Source organism: Perca flavescens, chromosome 16, assembly GCF_004354835.1.
Source record: "Perca flavescens isolate YP-PL-M2 chromosome 16, PFLA_1.0, whole genome shotgun sequence".
Classification (NCBI taxonomy): domain Eukaryota; kingdom Metazoa; phylum Chordata; class Actinopteri; order Perciformes; family Percidae; genus Perca; species Perca flavescens.
Window position 1 is genome coordinate 13492873 of NC_041346.1, and position 27343 is coordinate 13520215.

General features: G+C 40.7%; 2 protein-coding genes across 2 annotated transcripts in view; one reads left to right on the forward strand and one right to left on the reverse strand.

Annotated features, from left to right (window-relative positions):
• LOC114570770 (putative cytochrome P450 120) overlaps positions 1-27343 on the forward strand; it is an 84893-nt gene that overhangs the window by 31985 nt on the left and 25565 nt on the right. The window lies entirely within an intron of this gene.
• LOC114571319 (5-hydroxytryptamine receptor 4) lies at positions 199-25945 on the reverse strand. Its single transcript, XM_028602219.1, has 6 exons — positions 25777-25945; positions 4965-5046; positions 4557-4730; positions 2757-2957; positions 2497-2650; positions 199-864 (listed from the first exon to the last, which is right to left on the reverse strand). The coding sequence occupies exons 2-6, from the start codon at positions 4985-4987 to the stop codon at positions 199-201; spliced, it is 1218 nt and encodes a 405-aa protein (XP_028458020.1). The 5' UTR covers positions 4988-5046; positions 25777-25945.

Sequence of the window (27343 nt, forward strand, 5' to 3'; positions counted from 1 at the left end):
CAACAGCCCGCTGGCACTCAGTCCACAGTTGATGCACATCTGTCTCTTCTTTGCAAGAAGAGGCAAATGAACCTGGTTTCCTGCCTGAGGCCTTGTTTTCTTCTTTGGTGGGCTTTTAACACAGAGGACAGCAGGACAACACACACATACACACTCTCAAATATTCACAAAAACACAAATGTGCCTTTTAACGTGTGTTTACCTTAGTGCCATAGACGTTCCGTTGACGGACGCAGCCGAGCACACTCTGTGGGTGTGTCCATAGGAGCAGCTCCCCTGCCGTGCGTACCGCTCATCCCCACAGCAGAGGATCACCAGAAACGCCCTTCGAAACGCCCGGTTCAGAAAGGCATACAGGAAGGGATTCAACCCTGAATTAATGTACCCAAGCCACAACCAGGCTGTCCACAGCTGCCAGGGCACTGAGTAATGGATGAAGGGGTCCACCACGTTAGTGATGAAGAACGGCGCCCAGCATAGGCAGAAACAACCCATTATAATCGCCAGCGTCTTTGCCGCCTTAGTCTCAACACGCATGCGGCTATTTGCTATGGGAGTGTGCTCTAAGGAGGAGTCCGGTGTTGTCCTAAGGCGATAGGTCTCCGATGGATCTGAGGAAGTGGAGGGCCTCAGGGTGATCAGCGGAGCTGTCCCGGTGACAGGAGCGGAGCCGGCCCGCTGTAGTGTCTCGATCTGCCGCACGTGGGTCATGGCGGTGACGTAGATCCGGTGGTAGGCCAGGACCATGAGGGCCAACGGGACGTAGAAGGCCACCGCAGAGCAGATCAGGGCGTACGGCCGGTTGACCAGAAACACACAGCTTGTGTCGTTGGAGCCTCCTGCCAAGGCTCGCCTCTCCTCAATCTGGAAAGGAGACATGGATACAAAATTAACAAATCATCAAAACTCATGAAAAATACACCAAGTTCAGACATTTTTACAGTCATTTTCTATGCAACTTAAATGCAACTGAATTTCATCAATATTAGTCAGTCATGCCAGTGCGTTACAGCTGGAGGCAGGAGGCGATTAGCCTAGCTTAGCATAACAACAGGAGGCAAGGGGAAACGGCTAGCCCAGCTCTAAAAGTTCAAAAATGATTTTTACTTTTCGTACTTTCGTTTGCTTGTCTATGTATGAAACAAACAAGATACATGTTAACTGGTTAGTTGTTAGAGGTATTGTTAGGAGTGTTTTTGAACTTTGGGGAGGCTAGCTGCTAAGCTAGGCTAAAGAAAGTAGGAATAGTAATATGCTAAATACTGTAGTAAATTGAAGGATTATCACCAGGAGAGCAGAACCTGATTCTTTCTTTGGTGAAGATGCAGTAGAAACACACCAAAGCAGACATAATGTACAAATTATTAAATCAATTCTTGTACTCAATTTCAAACAATTCCTTTTTTGGGCAGAACAAGGATTTTTTCAGAGAGATAAAAGTGACCAAAGACACAACAAACGTACACACAACATATAAAACAAACCACTGAAACTTGGCCCACATGTACATACATAGTAAGTAATAAAGAGCCGTGTATTTCATTAACTCTGGCTGAATAAATTCATCTATCCTCTTCTGCCTCTGGGAGTCCTGCAGCTCACTTCAAGGCAGCTCTGAAATAACCTCACGCCAAAACATATTCAAACCAGCAGGAAATTCTTGTTGAAGTGCTGTCTTTGCTCACAGCAAGAGAGGCTCCACAGGGACTGGAATTGTTTTGTGATCGCTGCATTACTGTGTCATTGTTCAAGGGATTGGAAACGTTATTAGAAACCGAGAGCATTAGGTTGGAAAGGTTTATGCTGCATTTGCCCTCACAGAAAGAACATCTCTCTCTTTAGGCGTTTTAGGGACTTTAAAACTGCACAAATCATGGTTGTTTCAAATGAGAGAGAGCAAACATCTATGTAAATATCACTGCATCACAACCAAAGGAGTTAATTTATGGAACAGCTGCAGTGAAGAGATGAAATCAATTTTAAGAAACTATTTAAAATGAATATACTGAATGGATATGAAGAAGATATATGGAAAAGAAAAAAATGTGTAAATGTTATGTGTGTGTGTATGCATGTATGTATGCATGTGTGTCAATGTGTATGCATGTGCATATGTGCATATGTACGTGTAGGGAGGTAGATATATGGTACATGTATGTAAATGTATAAATAAGAAGCATCAAATTGTTTTGTATTTATCTAAAGTATAAAAATAGAAAAAGGGGGTAGGACCAAAAAAGTTTCTTATTCCTTTTTGAACATGGAAATTTCTTATTTGAATCACTTACAATAATTTTGGAAGATTGTGCTGAAATGTACATGTTCTTATTTATCTGCTATTTTTTAACCTGTTCAAAATAAACTAAAAACTAACTAAGGGAGGTATACAAACTCTTAAGTGATACTTTGTTAAAAATACAGTATATATTCTTGAATCATAATTATGTAGCTAGCAGTTTGCTCATTAATTTCTGATCTCAGCTACTGAGAACTCACAATGTCTTCGATGCCGATGGCGTTCCAGCTTTGCATGATTGGTAGGAAGGAGATGAACGTGGGGATGATCCAACAGCCACTGAGCATCACTGCCACTCTGACTGGGGTCATCTTGTGTCTGTAGACCAGCGGCTGGCAGCAGATAGCGTAATACCTGGAGTAATACACACACATGCTGTATACTGGAAAGAAAAGCCATTTCTCAAAGCGTAAGACTGAGGTCCCCACCCCCATCTTCTCTCTCTCTCTCTCACACAAACCTGTCCAGCGCAATGCAACAGAGGTGCAGAATGGACGCTGTAGTCAACAGGACGTCCAGAGACGTTCGGACCAAGCAGAAGATCTCTCCATATCTCCACTGGCCGGTGGTCAGCTCGATCGCAGCGAAGGGCATCACCAACAACGCAACCAGCAAGTCAGCAAACGCCAGCGACACAATAAAGTAGTTAGTTTTCTTCCTTCTGAGAGGAGACAACAAGAAAAAAAGTCCGCCGCATCACAACATTATCCACTAAAGTCATCAGTAAAAGTTCACGGCGTACTGTACCATCATGTCTCACATGAGCTTGCATATCTAACCTTTAAAAGTGCTGCTGCTCAATTTTGCTGTGTGACTCTATAGAAATATGAAGCGACTGGCATGTTTCCTGTTTTGCATATATAAATGAAGACTGTCTGATGTATGTTTGTTTGCAGCATTTGAGGAAGAGTAAAATTCCAGGGCGGACCGAAGACCTTCAGTTGGCTGCTGTGGTAGCTTGATTTTGGCCAGACATGGGCCTAATACAGTCTGTTCTTCGATGGATCAGCAAACCTTCTGTTAAGGTTTGTGCTGGCTGGGTTCAGGTTGCTGCAGTCTCTGGCTTGGGGCTAATGTTAACTGTATCTGTGTCTGTGGGGCTGTTGTCTACTCTCAATCTGACAAAGTCTCTTAGCGCGGGGGAATGAGGAAGACGAACCGGAGGCTCTTGGTAGGCGGTGACTGACGGTGTCGGTTGGGGATGTGATGAACAGTGGCAATAATAGTCACTTTAAAGATAATGGAATAGTGACTTTAAATGATAGTCGTAATAGTTCATGTCATATCAGGGCGCTGCAGGGCGTTACAGTAACATAACGTTACAGTTACATAAAGTAGGTCTAGACCACATTCTATAATTTACAAAGACCCAACAATTCCAGTAATTCTGACAGTAGTGTTGAAGGCCAGGGCAATGCCATCCAGAGTAGCTATATCTTTAGATAATAAGGTTCGGAGGTGTTTAGGGCCCAGCACAATAACTTCCGTTCTGTCTGTCTGAGTTTAAAGATGAACCGTTAGAAGTTGAGCGCAAGAGGTGATGAATTGTATCTCTACTTGTTATAATTTTATCATTAAAGAAGCTCATGAAGTCGGCACTACTCAAAGCTATAGGAATAGATGGCTCAATAGAGCTGGGGCTCTCTGTCAGCCTGGCTACAGTGCTGAAAAGAAACCTTGGGTTGTTCTTATTTTCTTCTATTAGTGATGAGTAATAGTCTGATCTGGCGTTTCTGAGGGCCTTCCTATATGTTTTCAGACTGTCTTGCCAATCTAAACGAGATTCTTCCAGATTGGTGGAATGCCATTTACTTTAAAGTTTTCGCAAGGTTTGTTTTAATTTGCGAGTTTGGGAGTTATACCAAGGTGCTAGTTAATAGATAGTTAATCGTGGGTTGGCCCAGCGCTGTTGCCTGTGGTCAAAACAATACTAAAAATAACGTTACGTTTGTTTTTGTCCCCATCTGACTTTAACATCAACAGTTGTTTCAAAGTAGACCTACACCACAACTTTTTAGATCAATTATTTTTTTTTACCTTACAGGTAAATTAAAAGACAAGAAATTTGTATTAAGTTGGTATTCTATGAGTATGTAGTTGCCTTTATTGTTATTTATGTTAAAGGGTTAAACCCTGAAGATGAATGTGTTTTCTATGAATTCTGCTGGCTGCAGATAGACCCTTCTTGTTTCACTGGGACTTTCAAGCCAGATTTAACCAATGCTGCTTCCAGCATTGAAAAAAATGACAAGAGGCTCACCGTAGATGTCTGTCCTTGCAGAGTGCCACCATGACTAGCAGGTTGCCAAACACTGTCATTATGATAATAATGGACAGAAAGATGGTGAGAACAATCGCCTCCAGCGAGATCGGCAATTCCTGCTGCTGTTCCTGTTGTTGTTGTTGTCCTGTGTTTATTAGGTCATCCAACAAACTACAAAAAAATGCAAAAACAGACAAAGCTATCATTTTGAGGAATGAGAGGGGAATGGCATGTCAGGGATGTAATTGTATGTTAAGATTGTTTGATTAAGGCAATAATACTGAAATGACTGAAATAAGGTTTTAAAAAGAAAAGCTAAAATAATAATTTGTAAACTGGTTAATATTTTATTTGTATTTTGCACGTTTTTTTATGAATGTAACAGAGTTTGAATTTCTGACTTACTGTCGAGGTGATGCTGTGGCCATCACTGGTCATCTGCATTGAGGTTAGCAGAGGATAGTCCTCATCACCCCATGCTCTGGCCCTGTGGACACACACACACACACACACACACACACACACACACACACACACACATAGAAATTGTCCTGGCTCTTCTGGCTCTTCCCTACTAGCCCCTCTAGGGCTAGTAGGGATTCAGCAGCTCTCGGTTCTCCCTGTTGAAGGACAGTGCTTAACCTGCTACCCTTATTTAACCTGGTTAATAAAGTAAACATATTGATTTATCAAAAACAGCCTTAGGCAATGAGAGGACAATTAAATGAGGGAGGTTAAAGCATTGACTCTGGGTCATTATCCAGCAGGACCCTGTTTGACTTTCCTTTAACTGTCATCGGTAAACAGCTTCTTATGTTTTGGCATAGCTAATTACAGCTGTAATTAAGTCCAAGAACATCACTGGATGCCGCACATTTACAGCACACAGCTACAAAGATCTAGCGCCAGCGTCTCTTGAAGGCTAGACTCACAGCGGTGCTTTGAGCTAAATACTAATGTCAATGTGCTAACATGCTCACAATGACAATATATGCATGTTGATACTTAGCATCAGGTTATAATGTTTACTATCTTATTTTGGAGCATTAGCATGCTAACATTTGTTAATTAGCACTAATCACAAAGTACAGCTGAGGCTGATAGGAATGTCAGTCACGTTTGCACACAGAAATCTATTCAGTTGTCGAAGTTTTTCAATAAAATCCAAAAATCTTAACCTCGTGTGGGTGCTAGAAAAAAAGTATTAATTTATCCAGTAGGAACCTTAAATTTCTGTACCAAGTTTTAATGGCAATTCATCTTATAGTTGTTATGATTTCGGCATCAAAGGGGTGGACCGACCGACAGACATAGTTACTGCTTGCATGGCTAAAAATAGATTTATTATGAAATAAATACAGACATGTATTACACCAAGACAAGACACAAGCACATACAGTTTATCTCTGTTTACAATAACTGAAAGGATTTTCTCAAAATCCATATGACATATAAAGGTTGAAAATGACTAGCGTCACACTCTGAGTCATTTTACAGTATTTATCTGTTCTTAAACAGCAAAGAACCTTTCATCGGTAGAGTTGTAGATGTCTTATCAGCTTTAAGCACCTATTAGCACATCTGCTGCCTCACTGCCTTTTTATGATGCCTGTCTAGTCTTATCACACTCGAGGGTCAATATCATTTGACAGACTGACAGCCGGCGATCATGTCAACAACTTCTACTTCCTGCAGGCAAATCACCGATTACAGTTTGTCACGTCAGGGTATTATCTAGTCCAGTAATTCTCAATTCTCTGATGTGGTGTCGGTGCAGGTTGGCTGTGATGTAAGGTGAACCATACTTATCACTTCATTTTATCTTGACAGCACTTTTTTTTTTTTTTATTCTGTTCATGTTCTTATGTAAACATCCATCAATCTTGGCATAGAGTCATTTGACTTATCTCAATTGAGAAAAAAGACAGTTATAGTACAGGTCCACAAGACTGGTCTTGATTTGATTGCTGGCCGCCAGAGACAAAAAAAATGCCAAGAACCTTTTCAACAAATTCTCTAGTTCTGACTGACCTGTCTTTGTGTTTTAGACATATTAATAACATTCATTGGATTGAGCGTGAGCTAAAACGTGAGCTAAAATTAAAACCAAAAGTAAAAGGGAAGAGAGATAACACAACCCAGGTAGATTATACCAAAGCCTCATAGTACTTGGCTGAGGAGCACACATAACATTTGTACTTACATGGGCCAGTAAAACACTATGTTCTTTTTCTGAACACATGAGGACTATGGACAGATTATTAAATGACACTACTCGCCACCACCATCTTTGGTGGACAAGTACCCACACAGATGTTTTATCATTTTCTTTATTCCCAACTAGGGGTGCATGTACCCAAGGGGGTATTTCTGGAGTTCCAAAGGGGACATGCAGTAGGCAGTTTGAGGGGGGATGCCGTCAGCCAAAATGCATGCCCCTTGTTAACCTGCCACCCCCTCTCAATCCACTAGTAGTAGAAAGCGTGCAGGGGCAGAGGCATTGTTTAGTTGAATATATTAGTCATGTGTGCCTGATTCATTGATCATGATTGAGGTTTTTGCAAGTTAGAGTCTATGGCCCCGACCATGGCTCTGAAATATCAGTAGCCTAACTGTGATGTGTACTGATACATCCATTGTGCTGTCCGTGATGCTGAAGTTGCAGACGGATTTGTAATTGCAACTTTTTCTGTAAGTCACTACTCTTCTGTCAGTTTTGTCTTTCTGTAAACTATATAGCTTGGGTAAAACATTTATAAATTGTTCAACTAGTTCAACTAATCTGAAAAAATAAAAATGATGATTTAGTAGAAAAAAACAAAAATATCCACATACTTGTGTTTAGGTTTTGGTGTAAAGCAGATTATTTTGTATATTAATTGTCATAATAACCTGTAAACTACTACCTACAACAGGCCAACTGCACAGGACATGCAACCCACCAACCTTAGTAAGTTGTGAAACCTGAACACATGCTGCTGTTGAAAGTTCATAAGAACTAATTAGGCCCGTTTCATACTGGCTGCGTCGCGTGAGTGTGTCAGCTGCGTGGCGTGTCCGTTTTTATTTCGGCTCCCATGTTAACAAGTTAGAGCTTGGACAATGCCTGCGTGACCTGCACGTCTCCGCGCCGAAAACACGTGCATGCTAGAAATAGGACCGATGCCTATTTTTCACTTGACACGCAAGCGTGTTGGAAGCGTTTCCAGGCAAAAAGATGTTTATATGTCATTTTGACACAAATACATATTAATAAATGACATTTTGATGTTTGAAAGTCTTTAGGTTTTGACATAAATGCAGATATAAATGTAATTAAAAAATGTTTTTATTGATTTTCAAATTTCGAAATATTCTGTAGCCTATTTAGCCGTCAATACTGCCGACGTTGTCTTTGCTGTAATCAAATCAGTTTATATTTATGTTTAACATGAAGTATACTCAATGGGAAACATACATGTGTACAGACGAGGCTAGCAGCAGCAGCAGCAGCAGCACCGCGTCAGACACGTTTCTGGTGTAAAAAGACAGAAAAATCCACGCAACTGACACGCAACAAAAACGCCACGCTTACGCGACACAGCCAGTGTTAAACAGACCAAAGCAAGTAAGCGGAGAAGTTGAAATAGAAAGTTAAGTCATTATAAATGGTTGACACATCCAGCTTCAGCACTCTGAGAGGTAGTAGCACGATTGCAAACTAAATCTATCACAGAAAAAAAGAGACCAAGCCTAAACAGCTTCAATTCCAGGATCACTATGTTTTGTATAGAAATAATTTGTCACGCTATTCAGTTTTATATCATCAATAGTGCTAAATTACATCCACTTTATGGAAATCCACTCAAATAAACACACTTGGAAGATGACAGATTGTGTCAAAGGCATACTTGAGCTCATCTGACAGGGCATTGGGGGCACATCAGACAAGAAAGGTTGGGAACCACTGTCATACACAATCTTACTAAAAGTCACTTGATACAGAGGCTCTGACTTAAGGGGTTCATATGTTGTAAGCGAATTTGGCCGTACTAAATGTAATCCAAACACATCTAAAGGAAAGACAGTACAGGCAACACATTCTCACTCCCAGCGCTTCAAAAAGCGACCCTTGTTCAGGTGCCTTTGGCGTTTATTACTGACAAAAAAACTCTCCTTTAGCACCTCAGTCAGACCCAGCCCTTTGGCGTCATTTTTCAACGCGAGAGGGGGGAGACGCAATAATTGTGAACGATGATCAAAGATAGCTCGAGAAGGAAGATCAAATCCTGCTTACTTTCACATCTCCACACACCTGGCCACTAAACACTAGGATAAGAGCTAGTCTCACATTGCCTGACCTTCTTCCATAGCGCTGCGGAGGAAGGTCTGGCTAGTCCACACAGCATTCTGGGAAGGGAGAAAAACGTGCTCTGGTTTATTGGCATTTCTTTAAACCAATCACAATCGTCTAGGGCGGTGCTAAGACCCGGACACCATACCGGTGTCTCTGCAAAATAGTATCGGGAAGGAACTTGTTTTGGTGGAACATGTGTACGTTCAAAAGTTGTTCTAGTCGTGCAACAGAAAACTCAGATTGGACAGATAGTCTAGCTAGCTGTCTGGATTTACCCTGCAGAGATCTGAGGAGCAGTTTACCATAGTCCTCATAAATCAGCCAGAGTTTAGAATGCCAACACAAAGAAAGTGAAAGGTGAGGGACAACTGGCCTAAAAAGAGGGTCATCTGGCGGAATTTCCGGCAGCATCTGAACAATCCCGAAAGTGGAACGTCGTCGATATAGACTATATAAAACATAACAAGCTATTAATTTGTAGCACGCTAAAGCCTTAAGGGGCCCCTGACCCCTTGGGTATCTGGCCCATGTACCTGCATCCATGACTAGGACACAAAAACACTGATTATAGACACAGTAAATATAATGAAATGTCAAGTTGCTGCAGGAATAATTTGGCTCAACAATGGTGCACAGATTGGATGGTGTTTGCATTGTCATTAGAACACCCAGTTTTTAATTGAACACTGAAAAATGACTGATCACTGTTTGCATCTTATATGGTCCATAGACAAAACTGTAATAAGCATTATCCACTCACACACAGAAATCATCACTGGACAACAAAACTAACACTACCCACCCTCATACTTGTTGCTCACTTGGTTACTCACACATCGGAATCTATGGAATGAGAAAATATTTGCTCAATCTGAATTTCAACGATAGGAAAAAAAAAAAGAGCGAAAGAAAAAGGGAGAGGAGTCGTGTCTTTGACAGATTGCTGCGGTTCTCCTGTGTGATGTGCGTCCAGGGAGGCGTGTTTTCACAGCTAACCGTGTCCATTTCACATCGGACTGAGACGGCCTTAAACAGAACAGAATGAACTCTGGAGAGCAGAGAGCAGGCAGAGACTATGTTGCTTTTTGTTTATTTATATATATATATATATATATATATATATATATATATATATATATATATATATATATATATATATATATATATATATATATATATATATATATAATATATATATACCACAGATGTTATTATTGTCATTATTACTACTCAAAGTAATGTTTTTTTATCATCATCCTTATTGTCATCATTGTTGACTATGATAGAAACTGATAGTAAAACTAAATTGTACACCATGTCAGTGAAGCTGAATGAATGGCATTACTGTAAATGAAAAGAGAAACAAGACTAAAGGGTCGGACATACTTTCCGTGTTCCACGTCCCAGGACAGTCACAAAGTTTTGGGCTGCATGCAGACGTCCACATAGGGGTCTGCGCAGACATAGGCAGATCCCAACATTTAGGTTACGCGGTCCAAACGGCCCCTCTATATAAACAATATCACTGCATTTCTATAGATACACAGACAGACAGACAGACAGACAGCACTGAGATTGACTGGTAAACCAAAACAAACAGGCAGACAGACAATGTAGGAGGACTGACTGACTCATCTGATGTGAGCTGTAATTAGAAGATGCTCACTCGCCATCTGGGAAACTTCCTGATCTTCTGGGCCGTATAAACTCCCTACCTGATGTATGTCTGAAAACCTGACTCTTCTTTTTAGGTTTAGGTTTATGTCTAAGACATCCCTGGAAAGATGTAGTTTTTACCTGATGTGATCATGTCATAATCAGATTATTCTTGCCTCTAACAGCTACCACATCAGATAACAGGTCAGGACTATTTTAGACACCTTTTCCTTTTTTATTTGTATGTGGAGGAGGAGTCTCTGTTCCCGTTGCCAAGGACGCTGAGCGGTATCATGCTCTGCAGACTCTCCTCACGTAATTTTAAATGTTTGAGTAAGGAAGACTGGTTCTTAAACAAACCACTGCCGGGGCAGATGCTCTCAACTGAGGCACTGCTGTAAAGTATGTGTAGTGTTTGTGAAGTAGCTGCTGATCAGTGTTGATATACATCACAAGACGGGATTAAAAGATAAATATAATATAAAATATCACCAGAAATCCCATGAAAAGACCAAAGTCATAAGTGAATTGATTCTACTTGCCTGTGCAGCCAAAGCCAGACGTAGCATATTTTTCTGTGCCATAGACCTCCACTGTTGTCAAAAAGATAATTGATAACACATCAATGAGCCAAACTGTTGCACTGGGTGACATGTTCCTTTATTAAGCACAGTATGTGACTGAGTCAGTCCCAAATTCACCATTCTAGTTGCCGTAACAAACTCACTAAAGCGCCAAATGTGTTTTAATCCGCCATTGAACATAGTCCCCAAAATAAAAAAACAAAACAAAATTAAAGTACTCTTTAGTAGGCACCAATGGACTTTGGGTTGAGTGCCACAGATACTGTACGGTAGGGCAATTGTTAAGTGGGATTAACACATCATAATATCCTTAAAGAGAAAAGACATGAACAGTATCTATTATGACTAAACTCTTAATTTACTCACTTACACTTTCCCAGAATCTGTACACTTGTGATTAATTTTTGTGATTCTAGGCAAGACACGTTCTGTAGAGCTGCATTGCATACTGGTCTACTTTGCTGCTGTTGTGAGTGTATAAAGGGGTCTCTCCTTCTCTTCTACAATGAATCTCACACTTCATGATGGCATTTCATTTAGGTCTGTCAGTAGTTTTGGAGTGTGTCTTTAAACATTTGCCAATGGATGGTATGATTACTCACTTAGGGAGGTGTTGTTTACTCATTATGTTAGGACCTGCAATCAACAAAGCTTATTTTTCCAAATGCATTTGGAGCCTCACAAAGAAGCCCAGTGTGTTTGTGCTTATGTTTGTCTTTAAGCCATCCACACACCCTGCACAAAAATTAAGCTCATCGTGGAGCTGCTAACTAGTCCCCAACTGTGAGAAACCACAGGTGTCACTAAATGGGCCAGGACTATCACTTTAATATTAAATATCACCACTCTTATGCACTTTAGTGAAAACAGAATCTGATCTTTGAACTTTACATATACTGTACATATACATCACACACTTAAGGGTAACTTTGTTTTTTTTCAATCTGGACGCTATTTTCATATGTTTTTGTATCTACGTGACTGATGGGAACAACAATCTTTGACATTGGTCCAGTATTAAGCAAGAATGCTGCAGTCGGTAGTCAACAAAACAATCTACAATGTAAGTTAATATGGCAATTGTGCAGTTTACAGAAGTTTACAAAAGTACTTGTTTTGCCATTGACAGGCTCAGATTAATATTTTAAGTGTTTGACAACATTATGGAAAGGATTTCTAAGGAGGTCAAACTTTCTGTTAAAGAGTAAGGTCCTTTTTTTAAAACATCCGCGAAATTGCGTTCGCTAAAGCCACCAGACTCTATGTAAATAAACATTAATTTAAGCATCGTAAAATACACTTCATTCAAAGTGAACAGAAAAAAAACAAAACTATGAAAAGCTGTTTTGGGTCGTCTTTCTACTTTTTTGACAATCTCAACTCTAGTTTTGGTTGAAATAAACACATAGTTTACCGATTTACATGTGAAAATATGTTAGCTCTATACCTGCTAAAAGTCTTGCTTTTTTTAATGGAGTCTGGTGGGTTTAGCGCTAGCGGTCTTAGAGCTGTTTCTGGTTAAACAAAAAGGTCTTAAAGAGGTTTTTAAAAGGCCTTTCTCTGTAGGGATCCCTTCCATAATGTTGTCAGACACCTATAATAACAATCTGAGCCTGTCAGCGGCAAAACTTTTAGAGGACATATGTGACTATGCATATTTGCCCTATAGAATTACATTGCAGCCCGGTCTGCGGCTGCTGGTCACTGCTTTCTCGCTTAATAATGGACCAATTTCAAAGATTGTTGTTCCCATCAGTCACTTACACACAAAAACATAGGAAAATAGTATATATATATATATATATATATATATATATATATATATATATATATATATATATATATATAATAGTTCAGAGGCTCTTCACCTCAACTTACTTGGAGCTTGTATAAAGATGTCAAACATATTTTGCCACTATTTTTACAAATGCATAACTTAAAAGAGTGCAAAAAGAAGAAAGCAGAAGCTCTGTCAGTTTAACTCAGCAATGATCAGCCTGAAGCAAAAAACACCATCCGTCACGCGCACGCACACGCACACACACGCACACGCACACGCACACGCACACGCCAAGGAGTTTTGATTCTACAATATTATGTTAACTGAAAGCAGCGGCAGGAAACAGGAACTGGAGAAATGACTAACGTGTAAAGTTTGCTCAATAACCAATTGGTTTGGGATGCCATTCAAAACCATGAAATGCCTCCCCACCATCAGCAGCAGCCAGCACACCAACACTTTTCTCTGGTTGGCTAAACTCTCGACGGCAACCAGTACACATTCAATTCTTAAATCTGCGGTGGGAAGAGCATTTAGATTGTACTGAATGTCACTAGAACACTCTGTGGAAAAACAATGCTGCTAAGTTCTGTATTTATGGAATGGAACACCGGAGGAAAATAGGGGTAGGTCATGTCTTTTTATTCTTTGTTGAGGGGAGGGTAATCCAAACATTTTTAGTCTGGGGGTTCCGCTTATCCGGTGTCAGGTCGCGGGGGGGAGCAGCTCCAGCAGGGGACCCCCAAACTTCAATTTCCCGAGCCACATTAACCAGCTCTTACTGGGGGATCCCGAGGCATTCCCAGGCCAGGTTGGAGATATAATCCCTCCACCTAGTCCTGGGTCTTCCCCGAGGCCTCCTCCCAGCTGGACGTGCCTGGAACACCTCCCTAGGGAGGCTCCCAGGGGGCATCCTTACCAGATGCCCGAACCACCTCAACTGGCTCCTTTCGACGTAAAGGAGCAGCGGCTCTACTCCGAGCTCCTAACGGATGACTGAGCTTCTTATCCTATCTCTAAGGGAGCCACCCTCCTGAGGAAACCCCTTTCGGCCACTTGTACCCTGGATCTTGTTCTTTTGGTCATGACCCAGCCTTCATGACCATAGGTGAGGGTAGGAACAAAAACTGCCCGGTAGATCGAGAGCTTTGCCTTCTGGCTCAGCTCTCTTTTCATCACAACGGTGCGATAAATAATGTAATACCGCACCCGCTGCGCCGATTCTCCGACCAATCTCCCGCTCCATTGTCCCCTCACTCGCGAACAAAACCCCAAGGTATTTGAACTCCTTCAAGGTAAGGACTCATTCCCTACCTGGAGTAGGCACTCCATCGGTTTCCTGCTGAGAGGTGCTGATCCTCATCCCAAAAAACATATTACCTGGCTGACGATGGGAGCAGCAGGACGTAAAAAAACGAAAATTACTGTTGCACTATGTCTGCACATCTTGCCGTGCCAAGGTTGCAATAAAGGTTTCCTAAATGCCATGTATATACATTTGATGTCAGTTTACTAATTGATTGCAGATTTTGTGTAGATTTGGACTTTTATACGTTTATTCCCCTTTTTTAAACAGCGAAGTGGAGAGGCCTCGTTCACCTGTTTGGAGATGGCTGGTGAATGTGACGCTCGTATAGGCCTTGCTGGATACAACGTGACTTTATTTGTGGATCTACTGATCGCTGTGGATGACTTTTTTTTCGTGTCATTGGATTACTGCAAAATACGGATCTTTTTTCTTAACATTTTATGGTGTGATTGCGCTTGGGGCAAAACCAAAAGGCGTCTGCACATAGTTTGCACATGCAAACTAGAACATAGGGCATTGTTGGGGAGGGTCATGCCTTTTTTTCAAATCATTGTAGAGGGTCATAGAAAAATTATTACTGGCGAGGGGAGGGTCTATTTTTGACTTAAGATCCCAAAACTCCTCCGGTGGCCCCTTAAATAAATAACGAACAGTCCCTAAGCCCTTGTTAATGCTGCTGTGTTTTCTTCACTGCAATGTCTAGGGGTCAACGGTCAAATGTTTTCTGCCTTTGGATTCTCCGTTGATAAAGTTTCTGTAGATGATGCTCTTTTCTTTGTCGGTATAACACTAACACTGCTCATGCTACAGTAGCAATGCTCATGCTAGCAACCCAGTTCCAGTGTTGCAAGTTACTTGAAAATGTAATCACTTAGGCTACTCATTAACATTACATAGGCTATTACTGTAGCCACTAAAATTTTTTTATAACTTTCCTTATTATTTACTTTTTAGGCTACTGGTTATTTTTGTTTCTCAGCCGTCAGCTCTGTCCAAGGTGCATTCAAACCTAAGCCTCGCACCCACACCTCAAATCGTCTGCATTTAACATGTGTAGAAATATCAAACAATGTGGTTTTATATTCGGCCGAATATATATAGGGTTCGGATTAGGCCGAACCCTATAGGGAGAGTGGGGTATGTTGTCACATTTCTCACAGTGTCTAACATTTACTGAGCACCATACATCACAATGTTATAAATGTCATACCAAATGACAGAAGGAAGTCTTGGGAACATATGTTGTATACATAACATTTTCATATCTTATCTCATTATGGAGTAATGAGCCGAACCCTATGAAGGTAAATATGGTGCACAACGTGAGAGCTTGTAGAATACAATGTGAGAACTTGCAGAACAAAAAATTTGAACTTGTATGTTAAAGGTCCAATATGTAATATTTGTACTGTAATAAATCCAAAAATGACACCAATGCCTCATCAGATATTAAGGAAACATGTTAAACTGAAATACTATCTTTTCTGACAACAATGCTAATTTCAGTATTTTTTCTTTTTGAAATTTACATTCCGTGACGGAATTTATGTTTATGTTTTGATCTGTGTGTTGTTCTCAACGGCCCAGTTTGACAGGCAGGCCGGGTTGCCAGATATACCTACTCCGCTGTGCTGTGGAGTAATGTCTGGCTATGTAAGACTAGCATCTACCGTTAGCTACTCCGCTGTGCTGTGGAGTAATGTCTGGCTATGTAAGACTAGCATCTACCGTTAGCTACTCCGCTGTGCTGTGGAGTAATGTCTGGCTATGTAAGACTAGCATCTACCGTTAGCTACTCCGCTGTGCTGTGGAGTAATGTCTGGCTATGTCTAGCAACATTGATGTGAATGCTGCGGTCTCAGCCTGGCAACCCCCGTGAACTTCGAGTCTGGGCAGGAGGGGGCGGGGGAAACGACTCTCCAGTATTTTGAATTGGTAGTGCAGTAACTATTTTAACCGCTAGCTGCCAGTATTACACACAATATTAAATATTGCACCTTTAAAATTTGCACTTGTAAAATTAAAATTTGCACTTGTAAAAAATATTCACACGTGATCTGAATTTGAAGTCACAAAAAGAAAAAAAAACACGAGAGCTTTTGGAAAGGTTGTGATGTCATTGTGTTCATGCAAATATCAATCTACACATTTGTGAATATTTTTTCAAGTGCAAATTTCAATTTACAAGTTAAACATTTTTTTACAAGCTGTCGTGTTTTTTTTCTTTTTGTGACTTCAAATTCAGATCACATGTGTGAATATTTTTTACAAGTGAAAATTTTAGTTTTACAAGTGAAAATTTTAACATACAAGTCCCAAATTTTTTGTTATGCAAGTTCTCACATTGTATTCTACAAGCTCTCACGTTTTGCACCATATTTACCTTCATAGAACCCTACCGAACCCTAAAGATATTGGACCGAATATATATAAGGTTCGGCCGAATCCAAAGCCGAACCCTAAGCCTAAATTAAAGTCATTTTAGCCTGTGCTGAAAGCAACACTGGTGATATTGCATTGGAAATGACAACATCCGGTCTCTGAATATTTTCGAGTGATTTTATTTAAATGCCTTGTATTTCAATTTCAAATTTTGTATTTTAAAACGAAAATCAAATAACCATTTGATTTTTGTTTTTCAACACCTGTTTATGAAATGAAAATCGAATGACCAAAAGATACACTGATCCACAGTGCTGGTGGGTTTTTATAAACTACCAGTCTGTGTAACAAGCAGCTGAATAACCAGGCAGCATCTGGAGACATCTGTTAGCTAAAATAAAGATTGGTCATCTTTTTGGCTGAAGAACAAATTCAGTTTCCCCAAGTTCTCTAACCCCAAGTTTTGGTTTCCAAGATGGTTCACCAAAACAAATTCTTAAAGCTCGGACATAAGTGTCAGAAAAGAGCCACTTCTTGAAGACTGCATCACTAATATGACTGAATAACGCTGATAATAAGCCCTCCCTGATTCATTATAAAACTGTTTACAATTTTGAGCACTGGAGCAAAACTATTACATAAATTACTTTATATCATCTACAATCTTAACAGTTTGTTAACATGATTGTATCTGATTATACTGTATTTTGTCTTTATATGGACCCCAGTAAGAGTAGTTGTTTCCCAGGTAACACCTATCTTAAATAAACAACAAAAAACAACAAGTCTTTTATATCCAGAATTTGTCTTCACACCCGCTGTGCAGCGAAATTGCCGCTCCAACAAGGTGGAACTAAAACCTCAAACAATCAATGTCACCTGCAATTACTGAATATTCAAAGCCCTTCATTTCTCCTCATTCTGACTTTTCCATGCGCTCACAGGGATGCACTAAATCCCACACTAGCCTGCTGCACGCATGGCTGGAGCAAGATGCAACTCTGAGCGTCCGGAGCGTGTCCTCTGGATAAAGCTGTGTTGGAGAGGGTAATGGGTTGTGAGCGGGTAATTGAGCGCGCTGGGCTCGTCACAATAAAGGTGCCAGCTCACTGGATGAAGGGAGTAAACGGAGAATGACATATAGCATACAAACATTGGCATGGAAGCACACACACAAAGTTACATAAGCACAAATGCGAAAGACAGGCAGTCAGTGGAAATAAAGCCTCTACCCGGGGCCATCACCCGTTGTGTGCCTCCCCATGGATTTAGTTAGGACTGATCAGTTTTCCACTTTCTCATAGCACCACTGTCCACATCAATATCTCTTTCTACAGAAACGCTGCTGGGAAATCCTTCTTAAAATACGCCTTAAGGAAGCAATTAAATGTCAACCAATGACAAAGAAAAAAAAATAGCTGCAAAAAGATTCCTCCTATTAAGACTTAAAACCAAATCAAACAATATACAGTAAATAATAAAAGCAACAACTGTTTAAAATGTTGTCAGTTCCTCTTTGTTAATTCATTCTCAGATGTTTAATGGTTAATATGAAGCTTTGCATGGCCGCCTTTCCAACATACAAAAGTTAAATTATTCAAAGAAGACTCCGATCCACACATACAGTTCTTGTTCACTGCAATTTTACTATTGATAACATTTAACTGAAAAGTTTTACCAATAGGTTTTGTTCAGCTCCAGTGAATGTGCAACAAACTGCGTCCGAGTAACATCACCTCTCACAGAGTAAACCATCTCATCATCACTAGTAAAAAAAGGAGGAAAATCATCCATGTTCCGCTAGAAAACAAACAACCCTACCCTGGTCTTGCTTTTACGGCTTCCTTCATTAAATAACTATCCTGTAATTTAATTCTGGCTGCATTAAGAGCTACATCAGTGTGGTGGGCTGGCAGTTTAGATTTCACTTCTGCACACAGCTGATAATTATCTGCTTTGGATAGCTGGAACTGAGCTTTGTGTTTGTTCATTGTTATGTGTGATTTTTCTTTTTTTTGGCATGCACACACTGCCTAGATACATTTTGCAATTTATAGACGACTGGGAAAACACAGACTGTGCTCATCCACAAGGAAGTCCGAGAATGTCAAAAGACAAACAACTGGAGAGAGCAGCTGAACATCAGCAAACACGGAGATTTTCTGACTTGCTATTGTGACACACATCATGAATAAATGAAGTGCAAAATAAAGCCAGGCCGAAAGAGAGATGATACACCTGAATTCAAGTAATTTCATAATGCAAGCTCTGATTGATGCCACATTTGGTGAGACAGTGGGAAGGGGGTTTCTCTACATGTGTGAAAAATAGAAGGTGAACATCTTTATGCCTTGAGGAAATACAGTACTACAAATACATAAATATGTAACGGGCATATCAAATATGATGGTCTATGATAAATGTATTTATTTATTTTAGGCTGATTTGGCTGGGATTGTCAGAGTATCAACAGTAGATGATATGTAACTGTAGCGGGTATGGTCAGTGGTTGCAAGCAAAATGAAATGGGTGTAAATAGCATGTCTTCCGTCAATGTAGAGACTTAAAAATACACTTTAATCAGAAAGATATTGTAACAGGACACTTATTGAAAGTTTTGTATCAACTTTGATTTAAGGGGTAAACACGTGTTATGGATGCTAAAGTAATAGTTTGCATTCACACAAAAAACAAAGTAAGAATATAGTATGACCCATACAACGTTCCCTGGTCTATTTTTTCTTGTTATTTCCATCTTTTCAATCGTTATTTCCCTCAACCACGTTATCCTCGGTGACTAGATGTGCGGGCACTGACATTCCTTGCAGTCACTGCAGGTCCCATCACTGCAGTATGGGTGTGTGATGTTTCTGAGCTCTTGTGGAGCAGCTGGTTTCTGATACAATGCGGCCTTAATGTCTTCTCTGACTGTCCAGCCTTTTCCAATGTAATTCCGCAGAAGTGTGATTCCACACTGCTGTCTGATACATGGACCTAGGAACATGTTGCCTGAAAGCATCTTTAGTCTGGGGGAGTTGTGCCGCTGATGCATTGGTTGTGGATGCCATAACGTATCTCAGCTTATCCAGACAAACCATAAATAGAGTCTGGATGGCACAAATGTAAAATAAAGCTGGGAAATCCTGTATCGGACACTATATAAGACCAAGACAAGGAGCTTATATCATTGTTGACAGCACTGTGTTGAATTTACTACTGCCCATACAATAACTTTTCTCTGCTAACCAAGAGGCAAAAGGTATAGATGGATATGTTGCTTTGGGTGAAGTGACATTGATAATGAATAAGGCCTAGCTAGCCCTAGGAATCAGGCTAATGAGTTGGCCCTTGTACAGACAGCCCAAAATTAGCCTGAAGACGGTGGCTCTCTCCTAAATGTCTACAGGGAGTGGCTAATAAGGACAGGACAGGGACAAGAAGTTAACTGTTTCTGGTAAACGCAAAGGCCAGTGCTGATCCCCAAAATCAATTATTCAGTGACTAATACACTGTTCTACCTTCATTTGCCAGGGGCAGGTTACTTAAGTACATGGACTGTCTCTCAACACCAGTTTGTTTCACCTGGCTGATTCATTTACAGATGTTCATACCTTGGAAGTGGCCAGGGCTATCAGGCTGCTTGTAGTGGACAGCCAGTGTTGGAATTGTGTGTTGCTTTTGGCTTTCATTTTTTTCAGTGAGGCAGGAGTACTCATTTTCTCTTAAGATAATAAAAAAAGATTTACTATTTATCCAGATTCAACTTTTCATGCAATAAAGGGTCTATTACAGTGAACCACCATGACTGCTTTTTTTTCATTAATTGCCTTTTATTTATTTTGTCTCTTTCCCAGATGTTACCAGAGGTTATACATTGCCACTATTTATTCCTGGGAAACAGCGTAAGGGCAGATGAGTGATGACGATCTTTTGGTTTTTTTTCTCAGTGCTGAATAGGACCAATGCTCTGTTTTTAAAGGATTACACGGTGTGGACTCAATATAATATGTTTTGCACATGTGGACAAGCCAAAAGATGTTGGCAAGCAAATGCTTATTTAGACCAGATTTACTGAGAATAGGAGACATGTCAAGGGTAAGCAAGAGTGATTTATTACCAGAGAATCAGTAACACGTCCCATGTCATTAATTAAAAAAAGATTTCTCCGGGTTTGAACATTGGTGGAAACATTTGGGATAATGTAAGTACATATAACTATAGTCGTTTATAGACATTTTAATGCAGACATATTACATCTTTAAACAACAGCCGAACTGCTATTGGATGACACCACTGTATCAGCCTTGTTTGAAAGCATTACATCCCCTGTAGTCTCGCTTTGCCAGACCTTCCTCCACAGCGCTGCGGAGGAGTGTCTGGCTAGTCCAGACAGCATTCCGGGATGGGAGAAAAACGTGCTCTGGTTTATTGCCATTTCTTTAAACCAATCACAATCGTCATGGGCGGCGGTAGATCCTAAATTGGATCTGCTAGAATGGTCAACTTAGTTCAGGCATGGGGAGTGGGGATTGGTTAGGGTTAGGGTAAGAATACCAGGGTAAGGGTAGTCAGAGGCAGAATAAGGCGTAGCACGTCCTGTGACATCGACACATCTAGCGGGTTTCCGATCTAGCATCTACCGCGCTAAGCTCGGCAGGGAGCCGCTGCAAAATAGCCTCAGGAAGGAACTTGTTTTGGTGGAACGTGTACGTTCAAAATTTATTTTAGTCATGCAACAGAAAACTCAGATTGGACAGATAGTCTAGCTAGCTGTATGTATTTACCCTGCAGAGATCTGAGGAGCAGTTAACCATAGTCCTCAGAAATCGACCGGAGTTTAAAATTCTAACACAAAGAAAGCGGACATGCATCTGGCGGAATTTCCTGCCGCACCGGAGCAATCCCAGAAGTGAAAGGTCAAGGATATAGACTACATCCTGTGTGATAGCTTAGACTATACGCCAATCTAACTAAATATAAGTAATCTAGTCTTAATATCTGTAATACTTTATGCTGCAGCAAAAACTGCAGGCAAACAATCAGAACTGAAGGAGTGGGCTGTGTGCGTTATCATGTCGAGCTGCCATTTCATTTTGATTGTGTTTGATTACATCACTGAAATGGAAAACATTTCAAGAGAGATCAGTGAAAAAGCCCCTAAATCCACTGTACAGGTTTGCCATTCGCTAGCCAAATAAACATTTTATCCAAGCTTGCCTTATCTTTCATGAAAACAACATTTCACTAAACGATCAATGCTCACTACTACAACATTGTGTGACATGCATTTGTATGAATTGGAGCCAACATTTGTACGTTTGCTTAGCTAATGGATAATTTAATGCAGCTACACTCTTACAACACAAGGCAAAGAGTAGAAAGCTATTAAAAAGCTTAAAAACACTTAATCAGATGTTTACTGCACTTACCACATGATTTCTACAACTTTTAAACAATATTTGCCTGTCAATCTACTTCTACTTAGGACATGCGCTTTTTACAACTTTTCACTATCTTTTTTTGATACCTCTCTTTATCTCTTTATCTCTTGCGCACACACAGTACAATCTACAGTGTATCAGCAGTTATCTCACTGTTGTGCAGTGATATTCCAGTAGTTTACAGTCAATTAAAAGCTTAATCAATTGAAAAGCCACCAGATATACAGCAGCAGCCTGCCCCTGCTGAAGTGCATTTGCATCAATAGATGGCGAGTGTGTGTGTGTGTGTGTGTGTGTGTGTGTGTGTGTGTGTGTGTGTGTGTGTGTGTGTGTGTGTGTGTGAGCATCTGTGTGGATACACTAATAAGTGACTGTGTGCGGTTCGTGTTCCTAATAAACAAACTATACTGTAATAAAGTAACAAGGACGGAGAAATTGCGGCACGTCAGCACTGAAATGTCAGCAATCGGTTCACTGTGTTCGGGTTAATTGAACAACAGCAGACCTTTTCATGTGTCTGGACAGCAAGCGAACATTTTTTTGAGGCGTTGACGTGAAACAAACTCTTCAAACTAATAATTTCTGTGGAAGTCTCAGCAGGTCAACAGACCCAGCAATGACTAGGCAGATGCCCCTGGTCTTTTTGTATCCACTGCTGATACAGAGACCCTAAATCACGCCCTTGTATCAATCAAACTGGATTATTATAACGTTTTGCTGGCAGGCCTGCCACGTGCTAGTACTAGAAGTCTTCAAATTGTTCGTGTAGTATGCTACTGCTAGAATCCTAACTGAAAATTTACAATATCTTTCCAGTTTTAGCTTCCCTTCATAAGCTAAATACAGATCAGCACCTTAAAGTCTGATGTATAGGGATCCATCACAGATTTTAAGGTGCTCCTGATGACAAACAAAATTGTACATCAGTACGCCCCTTTCTATGTGTCTGATCTCCTTAAACCTTATACTCCAATCATATTCTCAGAATATAGGCCTCCTTTCTCTGGGATAACCTCCCTATGGATATCAGACACTCAGATTCTGCTGATAGTACAAAAAAAAAAATTAAAAAGTTTTTGCCTTAAAGGTGCAATATGTAATATGCCCCCTCCTTCCCAGACTCGAAGTTCACGGAGGTTGCCAGGCTGAGACCGCAGCATCTATTGCTAGACACTTGTCTCACATAGCCAGACATTACTTCACAGCACAGCGGAGTAGCACGCACTTTTTCGGCTTAGAATTACGGTATGAACTGCTAAAAACACAACAACCTCGACGTCCTCTCCATCCGACGGACAGACGCACTTCCTCGGCTTATAATTACGGTAGGAACCGCTAAAAATAACACTACCTTGCGGTCCTCTCCACCCAACTGAACGCACTTTATTGGCTTAGAATTACGGCAACAATCGCTAAACACACTGCAAATTCACGGTCCTCTCTTCCCGATTTACAGCCCCCCTCTCTTGGCTTAAAATAACTCCCCGTTATAGCCTACACGTTGTAAACAGCCGTGGCCAGCTTGCCTGGTCCTCCGGTAACGTTAGCAGTTAGCAGGGTTAACGTGGCGAGTCTCAGTTGTTTTTGCGAGTAACCAACTCGGGTCCTCTAGCTATATAATTCGATGTGAGTACACAAATGTTGAAATAACATAAGATGCCCGTCCCTTGTAGCCGTGATGAATTACCCTGAAGGTAATGCTTAGCTACCAGTTCAGGAGAGAATTAGCCAACTCAGCGTCCTTGTAGGCTCTAAGCTGTCTATATCTTTCAAATACATCTCCAAAATTAACCCAGGGTTTGTTACGTCTCTGGTCACGCAACTGTTTGTTTTTTAGGTCAGGTAGAATCTATCTCAGTTGATCCTGTTCGTTTGTTTGCTGCTTTCATGGCTGTACTAACGCTACAGCTGTAGCGCGCTGGGTTTACATTTTTACAGGTAACGTTATATCTGGCAACCCGGCCTGGCTGTCAAACTGGGCAGTTGGTAACCAGCCATAAAATTCCGTCACAGAACGGAAATTTCAAAAGGAGAAAATACTGGCATTAGCATTGTTGTCAGAAAAGGTAATATTTCAACTTAGCATGTTTCCTAAACATCTGATGATGCATTGGGGTCATTTTTGGATTTATTACAGTAAATATATTACATATTGGACCTTTCAAGCTATAGTGCGTAGTTTCTGTCTCCCCCATGAGGAATTCTAAGTAATGACAACACTGTTGGCGCGTCAACATGATACAAGCCTTCCATCATTCCTTACAGTCTGATTAGGTGTCCCTCCAACGGTTGGTTTCAAAACGTACACACAGCGTCCTCCAGTCAAACTCTGTACAGTGGCCCAAATACCGTTAGTCCACAGGTGCTGAGACTTGCTGTTTCGTGCCTGCAGGCGTTTCACCGAGGCACCGTGACAACAGACAAAACGATTTGGCGTTGAAGAAAAAGTAATAGACCTGGTTATTCAATGAAATACGGAGGCGAGTGTAGGAGCTCAGTTTCTCTCTAATTGATTGCGGGTTTTGTGTAGATTTGGACTTTTATACGTTTATTCCACTTTGTTTAAACGGCGAAGTGGAGAGGCCTCTTTCACCTGTTTGGAGCTGGCTGGTGAATGTGACGCTCGTATAGGCCTTCCTGGATACAACGTGACTCTATTTGTGGATCTAGCCTAGCTACTGATCGCTGTGGATGGATTATGGCAAAATACGTGTCTTTAACGTTTTATGGTGTGGTTGCACTTGGTTTCTGTGTTTGGAGACTTGGAGATTTTAGTTGAATTTAAGTGTCGGGGCATTCCGCCACCGTCTGTCTATTGCGTTCCAAGACAGCTGTGCCGCAATTGAATTTCATAAGGGCGAATTGTTAAATTGTTACAATGTAATTTAAAATCTGCTTTAAAAATAAACATATATGTTTTGGAATATAATGTTCAGCTTCGGCAGCTTTACCTATGTGCTAAAATATACAATAACTGAGGAAGCCTAGTGAGGAGTCCATAGCAACCAGTTTGTGTGTTGAATTTGTTACCCAGTGTGCTTTGCTGAATGGTCTCAATCTTTTATTGTTTTATTTTATGTGAATACTAGTTTATTAGAGGAGTAACTTAGTATTTAAGGTAATGTAGTACTACAGGAAGTGTGCATTTAGTTTCCATGCTTATTGTGTTTCCACAACAATGTTAGTGAGTAGGCTAAATCTACTGAAATGGCCACCACACCATAACAGAGTGTGATGTGTAAGATGAGAAAGCCGAGGATAACTCATGTAAACTATATCATGGCTGTAAAAAATATCAAGGAGCGTCTGTACATCTTTGCCAAGCGTAAACCAGTACATCGATAAATTGATGGAGAGGGTCATGCCTCTTATTCAAGTCATTTTGGAGGGTCATGGAAAAAATATCACTGATGAGTGGAGGGTCAAGATTATTGGCCCCTTAAATAAATAACGAACAGTCCCTAACTCTTGGTTGGCGATAATAGGCTACACAGTAAACTGTCTCTTGCAAGAGAAAACAGTAATTCCAACTTTCACTTCTTTAAATTGTAGTTTATTATATTGTCATTATCTGAACAGTAGCCTAGTGGTGTGTCTCAAGTTGTGCCTCAATGCTTAGCATCCTACTAATTGAAATTCCCCTCAGCAAAACATTGCTTCTACCTTTATTTCTTCTGTCTGTCAAACTCTGTCAACTTTTCAAAAAAACCATTCATGTAACCTGCTCACCTGTGCCGGGCTCATCGTCTCCGTCTGTCCGATCCACGCGCCTCAGACCGTGCTGGTGGCTCTCATATTCCAGCCATAAAGAAGAGAGGAAAAGAAAAGAAAAACTGCTGCGGAGTCGGGGAGTAGAGTATGATCTGCACGAGCAGCAGATGGGTGACACTGGGCAACAGTCCGCCTCGTGCCATTGAGACGGAGGGGAAAATAGAGAGAGAGAGAGAGAGAGAGAGAGAGAGGTGATCGATGCTGCCATCGTGTGGCCTTAATGCAATGAGGCAGAGGAGATGCAGTTCGAATGCCTGACACGCTGGCCCAAAATAAAATGTTTATTGATCAATTCCGACAACAAAGCCATATGTGATCTTCTTTGTGGGGTTCAGGCGGAACTGCCTCTGAAAAACAATCTGCTGTTTGTGTCCCACACAGCTGTGTGCCGATCTCTCTCTCTCTCTCTCTCTCTCTCTCTCTCTCTCTCTCTCTCTCTCTCTCTCTCTCTCTCAGTTTTGAACGGAACCCCCAGCTATTATGAATGATCTGAAATCTAATGTTTATGAACGCTGAGAGTCACGTTTTATTAAACTTAGCAGAAATGTAGCTGCTTTTAGTCTGAGTCTGTAAGATAGCCATGCCCCATTATTTGAATATAAGTGGAAATAAATAGAAAAGGAAATAAATAAGAATGTGAGAAAATGACATTATGAAATTAAAGTTTTGTTTATGTATGCATTTAGGCTATTATAGTTTTATAGTTTTTATAAGGATGATCCACCCAGCTTGCTTAAAATGTTGGCTGATGAAACTGCAACACTGTAGGCTAGGCGACTAGCCTACAGTGTTTAATTAATATGGAGATGTGTGCTGTTTTCTAGCCAAAGTTACATAGAGGATACACAAAATATCAGGCTGTTTTTCACCTGATATAATGTATATCCCCTCCCCTAACAAGCAAAGGGTCTATCCTATCATCATGTGTGTTATTTTCTGTGTCTACCAGGTCACAATAAATAACTTGAGTTAATATGGAGATGTGTGCTGTTTTCTAGCCAAAGTTACAGAGGGGATACACAAAATATCAGGCCGATTTTCACTTGATATAACGTATATCCCCTCCACTAACATGCAAAGATCTGTCCTGTCATCATGTGTGTTAGTGTGCTTTTGGTTTGTTTTTTATTAAGTTCAAAAGCTGTTTTAAAAAATCAATACAGTAAATAGGCCTTTACCGAACAAGCGCTAACTGACTACAAAATCTTAGAAAAAGGACTAGGCTTTACGAAAACTTCAACGCCAACTTCACTATGATAAGCAAACTGCAGGGGGTCCTGATATGTTATAGTTTGCTTAATCAGGTGGGGCAACCGGAGTCTCTCCAGGACCTTCATGATGAGGTATGTCGGCGCAACAGGTCTATATTTGATGACTGATGGGTGACTTTTCTTTTAACTGGAACAAGGCAGGATGTCTTCCACAACACTGGAACCTTCTGGGTTAGGCTAAGTTTAAAGAGGTGCTGTAGCGATCCATCTGGACCTGCAGCCTTGTTCCGGTGTTGTGCCAAATATCGACCCCC

Excerpts from the sequence above, each read along its gene's own strand:
- LOC114571319 (XM_028602219.1), bottom strand. The coding sequence starts at position 4,987 with ATGGCCACAGCATCACCTCGACA. Across the intron at positions 4,731-4,964 it reads GCCACAGCATCACCTCGACA|TTTGTTGGATGACCTAATAA; the intron begins GTAAGTCAGAAA and ends ATTTTTTTGTAG. Across the intron at positions 2,651-2,756 it reads TGTTGCATTGCGCTGGACAG|GTATTACGCTATCTGCTGCC; the intron begins GTTTGTGTGAGA and ends GTATTACTCCAG.